Source organism: Varanus komodoensis, unplaced genomic scaffold (genome assembly GCF_004798865.1).
Source record: "Varanus komodoensis strain SLA01 unplaced genomic scaffold, ASM479886v1 scaffold40, whole genome shotgun sequence".
NCBI classification, from domain to species: Eukaryota; Metazoa; Chordata; class Lepidosauria; order Squamata; family Varanidae; genus Varanus; species Varanus komodoensis.
In genome coordinates this window covers 4,800,277-4,805,692 of record NW_025335942.1, presented here as the reverse complement: position 1 = coordinate 4,805,692, position 5,416 = coordinate 4,800,277, and the positions used below count along the sequence as shown (strand labels likewise).

Below are 5,416 nucleotides of genomic sequence, written 5' to 3'. Positions count from 1 at the left end.
CACTTTATATACAGAAAAAATAACACAAACACGTGAGAAATCTTTACCAAAACAAATATTCCAATCAAGGTTAGAATTACACTTTCTGAAATGGAGGAACAAAAAGGGGAAGGTCCAGTTAAGGAGTTGGAAAATCTTTTTTTTTTTTAATGGATTGGTACCACTTTATTGCAAAAAGAGATTGATGGGCGTCAGTTAAGATCATGTCCACTTTTTTGTTTTGTCCTTTAGACCAGTCTGTGAAATTTCCTTTTCCACCAAAAAAACCCCCCATTTAATCAAGCAGAAGGGAGAGTTGTTAAAATTCATGATGTCCCCTCTTGCTGAGTCAAAGAGCTGTTGGGAAGAAAAGACAGAACCATCTATCAGTGAAAGCTCAGCCGCGGGTTGCCCATCTGCATTAGGGAATAGGCTAGGAATATATATAATTTTTTACACAATAGAAATGCAATGTGACATTGGTGGTGAGGGTATTCACTTTTTAAAAACACACACACACCAAACTTCCAGGCTAAAGAATATAGTTTGTAAGTTTATGCCACTTTGAAAAGCTTTACAGAATTGCTTGATTGGTGCTTTGATTTATGGTAATGAGGGTGTGCTTGGATTAGTCTGCATTATCCAAGCACTTTCTTTCCTTTAAGTAAATTTAACTCAACAAGAACTCACTTGTCCCGGACAGTCTGAAAGGGAGATTTTAACTGCTGAGGCGGAGAGTCGGTCCTGGGTACATTTTCTCTTTCTGCAGGAAAAACAGAGGAAGGAAGAAGGAAGGATGAAAAGAAAGAAAGAAAGAAAGAAAGAAAGAAAGAAAGAAAGAAAGAAAGAAAGGAAGAGAATCTCTTAGCAAAGTTAACCTATGTGGATAAACCAGTTACACTTGAAAGCCAACAACAGAATTTCTCCTGCATTTCAGCAAGTCATATAACATGACTTCTAAAATGAAATGAAACAAAACCAAAACAAGACAAGTAAACAAGTGTCTAAAGGCTGCTTTATGAACCAGGAAGTCCCCCATTCCAGTCTTGCTGCTAATTTTTCTGATGGCCTGAGAGACACGCATCCTGCCTCAGTCTACCTTTGTCGAGCTCCTGGAATGACAACCAGGGGCAAAGTACCTTCGGCCATCAAAAAGAGCTACCTAAATGTTAGGTTCCTTTCATTCTGACTTGGTCACTGCAACTGCCAAAACGACAGGAGTTGCAATCGGTAGATTCAAGAGCAGTTTTGCACCACTTTTCTGCTTTCCAGATTTGCTGGACCTCAGAACCCATCATTCCCAGCCAGCATGGGTGCTAGCTGGAATGACAGAAGTTGCAGGAGATGAGATTAGGTGAGCACCAGATTGCGGAAAGTTTGTGTATCTCCTCAAAGGGCAATTTAGGAGATCCATGGGGGAACAACTGGATGCAGCTCCATCCATGGGGCCATTAAAGCTTTTGGGGGGAGCCCCGTATCACCACCCCATCTAACCAGGACTGACTGAGGAAGAGTGGAGGGCATCCCTTCCGCAAGGCCACCGACCTCTAGTCTCCCAGCATGTCTGTCTCTGTGGTTTAGACGTTACCTATGTGTTTCGGGCTGGTCCTCTCTGAAGGCTTATCAGTGCTGAGAGCTGTTAACACCGAGGGCTGCTGGGGCTGGGCCTGGAGGTGGTGGTTGTGATGGGCGGCGTGGTGGTGATTAACTCCCAAAAAGGACCTCACGTTTAACAAGGAACTCTGGGTAAGGAACGCCCCATTTGTCCAGTTGTGAAATTTGCCAATCTGGCAGGTGTACAGTCCATGGCTGGGCAGGAAGGCTGGGTGCTGGAGCTGGGCAGAGGCATGGTTCACCTGGGCTGGGGGGGGAAGGGGGCGTGGCCTTGCTGAGGGCCCCGTCTGGACTGGTCGCTGTCTCTGCCAAAGACCAGATCTTGGGTTTGCTGTGAAGTGGGCCTTGCAGGTTGTTCTGTCTGCTGGGGCTCAGGATTCTGGTGGGGTCGTCAGAGGCTTCCTTCACCAGGGCCAGGGCATCCTTGGGCTTTAGGCCGTCGGGGCCAGACAGGGGCAGCGCTTTCTCCTTCTCCAGGTGCTCCTCTTCGCTCCTTTGCCTCAAGAGCTCCACCTTTTCTTCCTCTTCCTCGTTACTCTGCTCCCCATCATTCTCGTCGATTTTGTCAATGTCAATACTCTCCAGGTCTATCTCCTCATCATCTTCATTCTTCTCGGGGTCCCCCTCGTTGTCACTCCCGAAAATGTTCCCATCCTCTTGATCCTTGCTACGGGATCCCCAGGTGACCTTGTTCTCCTTCTTGAGCCGCCGCCGGGCGTTGGCGAACCAGGTGGAGACCTGCGTGAGGGTCATCTTGGTGATGATGGCCAGCATGATCTTCTCGCCCTTGGTCGGGTACGGGTTCTTGCGGTGCTCGTTCAGCCAGGCCTTCAGCGTGCTGGTGCTCTCCCTGGTGGCGTTCTTGGGCCGCCCCGGGTCTCCGTACTGGAACTGCCCATAGGGATAATACCCAGGAGTGGTGTGAGCCGCGAAAGTGGCCGGGTGGACCCCGGGGTTGTCCTTCAGCTCGTACTGGGAGCCCTGGAACACATTCAGACAAGCAGAAAAGAAGGAAGAGTGAATGAGGAAACAATCAACAGCTCCCCTTCCACCAGCTCTGCCTCTGCATTGCCGTTTAAAGCGGTCCCACATGATTTTCCCTGGGGGGGTGGGGCAGAAAGGGAGCCGGGGAGCAAGGCAGGGAAGGGAAGGGAGGAGCTGGAGGTCTCTCTGCACCAGCTCCAGAGCATTGCCCTGACTCTTCATCAAATATCCAGGCTCATTTTCCAAATCCACTTCCAAGAGGCCGTTTTTATTGTGCCATTAGAAATAAGCAGGCATGCTGAACAGGGTGGTGACCTCACTTCCAGAGAGATCATATCAGCGCATCGCAGGCACGTCTGGCGACAGTGACAGCGGGGCAGGCTCCCCATCGGCCCGCCCGGGCAACGTTTGCAAAAGCGGCTCACCGAGGAGAAAGGACGAGCGAAGCAGGGCGCCGTTGCCCCGTCTCTGGCGCGCAGCAAGACAACAGGAAGGCGCAAATCGATGCGGGCAGTTAAGCCCAGCGAAGGCGCGCTGATTTCGGTGGGCAAGAGTTAAGCACACATGCTTAATTCTCTCCCACTGGAATCCCTGGGACTGGAAAAGGCTAACGTGTCCCTGGCTTTTGTCCATGCATTTCAGCCATATCATCCTCTTGGCTACAGAAAGAGAGACCCCTTTCTATCTGGATGTATGTATGCCATGCCTTCATCTGTTCAGTAATCCTTTCATCCAAGGAAAACAAAACACTTCCCGCCTCCTTTTCGCAAGCCTTTAGCAGAACTGATTTATTTTCAATCAATATACTTTTTATCATCAGCAGTAAAACCGAGTGAAGTCAAATTAGCCCATCAGGTGTTTTGGTAAATAACATTTTATCTTTCTAACAACCTCATTAGGCCTCATTATTACTGCAGATTGCAGGCACACACACACGGAATTTTATGACTCCATTTCTCAAACTTCATCAAAGTCGGGGAAACTCTTCCGAAGAGGGCCACACTTTCTAGGAAATGCTGATGGATGCAAACAGGGGAGGCTTAAGAGTGAGGAACAAGAATATCTGATCTTATTCAGAAACATTCTCTTTTTCTTCTTTTGGTGTCCATTCGTTTATCTTTCTTTCTTTTTTAATCACATCAGAATGGCATAAAGAGTTTTTCAAATGCATATGCTGACATACAACCATGTGAATGGAAAAGTATGAGGGGTGTTTTTGTGGGGTGGGGGGAATTTAAAAAGTCCTGATTTCTTACAACAGGCTCACAAGAGGAATTGTTGGGGGGGGGGCGGGTTGCCATCTGGTAAGATCAACACACCATTTTTAATGATAGCTTCAACACGGCACGCTTCCTATACTCCTCTTATTTCATTGAGCAATATTTATTCTCGTTGCTGAAATGATACATTTTATATTCCCCTGCAGGGAATTCTTTTGAAACAGCCACTTGAAAATCATTATCATGCCCTGATGCCCAGTAAGTAAGAATGGATAGACAATTTCAGTCTGTCTTACATTGTTCTGCTCATTTAAAGTTCTGCTGTATTATAAACTGATTTTTAAAAAAAATATAATATCAATGAGAACAAGATTCCTTTTATTTGAAAGAAACATATTTATTTTGTATAAAAGGAGGACGTTTGAAAGAAATCTTCTTTCTAATAAGTTTGAAATAATCTGTGCAAGTCACAAAGAGTTAAGAGCTCCATCTGTAAAGGACAAGATTCAATTTTTAAAAAGAAAGACAGAAAGGATAACAATAAAAGAACCTTTTTGCCTTGTTAAGGTATTTTTGTTTGTTATTGTTGCCAACATGAAAGCAAAATTTCTCCTGGGAATTCACTGGAAATTATTCCTTTGAAAGTCATTACTGCTTTTCTATTAGCATCGTGGTTTCAAGCAGGACCGTGCAAAAACCAAGAAGTTAACCAGCTATATTTTAAATACCCTCACCATAAAAAGACACACATCAGCATCATCTGATCATTTCATTTCATATAAAATGCCAAGAGGAGCCTCCGTAATTGATCAATAAATTATGCTGAAGCGGGGAATCCAAAGGGTTTTACACTTATACTTCGATACCGGGCTGGAAGAGGGGCTGAAAACGACCCCAGTGTGGCTTTTCCAGTCAAGTTCGTAGTACTGTATGAAAAGGAAGAGTCATTTGGCAAACACTTTCCAATTCGCTGGTAAAGGATCCGGGAAGGGAGCGGGCGCTGGGTGGCTTACGGGGCAAAACCCGGGTTTTTTGGAGACTTTTACGCGCCGCCACTGTGTAGCTGCGCGCACGCCTCCCGTTTTCGGCGCGCGTTAATTGCTGCAAATTAATTAAACCCCGGCAAGTTCCAGCGGCGAGGAAGACGCTAAGCGGGTCAGGGCGAGAGCGGGAGAGGGGGAGCGTCGCGCCCGAAGGCTGCCGGGGCCCGGGAGCGGCGGGCGCGGCTCCGCAGGGGGTCGGGCGGGAGGAGAAGCGGCGAGCGGCGCGCGTCCGGGCGGAGGACCGAGGCCGCCGCGGCAGAGCCGGCCGGGGCGCGGGCGCGGGCGCGGGGGACGGCGCGGCCCGGGTTGGCGGCGAGGGCCCCTCGGCAGCTCCGCCCGCCTCCCCGCAAAGCCCCGTCCCGGCGCCGCGCACTCACCATCTGCGAGAAGAGGCTCAGGTCGGCGGTGTAGGGCAGGAAGGCGCTGTAGTTCGGCGAGCTGTACGGCCCGGCGGCCGCGGCCGCGTACATGCCCAGCACCGAGGTGACGGCGGCGGTGGAGCCGCTGCTCAGCTCGGCGCCTGCCGGGCGGCCCGAGGCGGCGGCGGCGGCGGCGGCCGCGGCGGCGGCGGCCGCC

At 49.3% G+C, this 5,416-nt stretch overlaps 1 protein-coding gene across 1 annotated transcript in view; it reads right to left on the bottom strand.

Moving 5' to 3' along the window:
- Nucleotides 1–305: 305 nt before the first annotated feature.
- The window catches only part of IRX1 (iroquois homeobox 1), a 13,660-nt gene continuing 8,549 nt past the window's right edge, over nt 306–5,416 (bottom strand). The window contains 5 exon segments of the mRNA XM_044442827.1: nt 306–336; nt 670–742; nt 1,568–1,838; nt 1,840–2,574; nt 5,218–5,416. The exon segment at nt 5,218–5,416 is cut by the window's right edge and continues 6 nt beyond it. Of these exon segments, the coding sequence (XP_044298762.1) occupies nt 306–336; nt 670–742; nt 1,568–1,838; nt 1,840–2,574; nt 5,218–5,416 (1,309 nt within the window).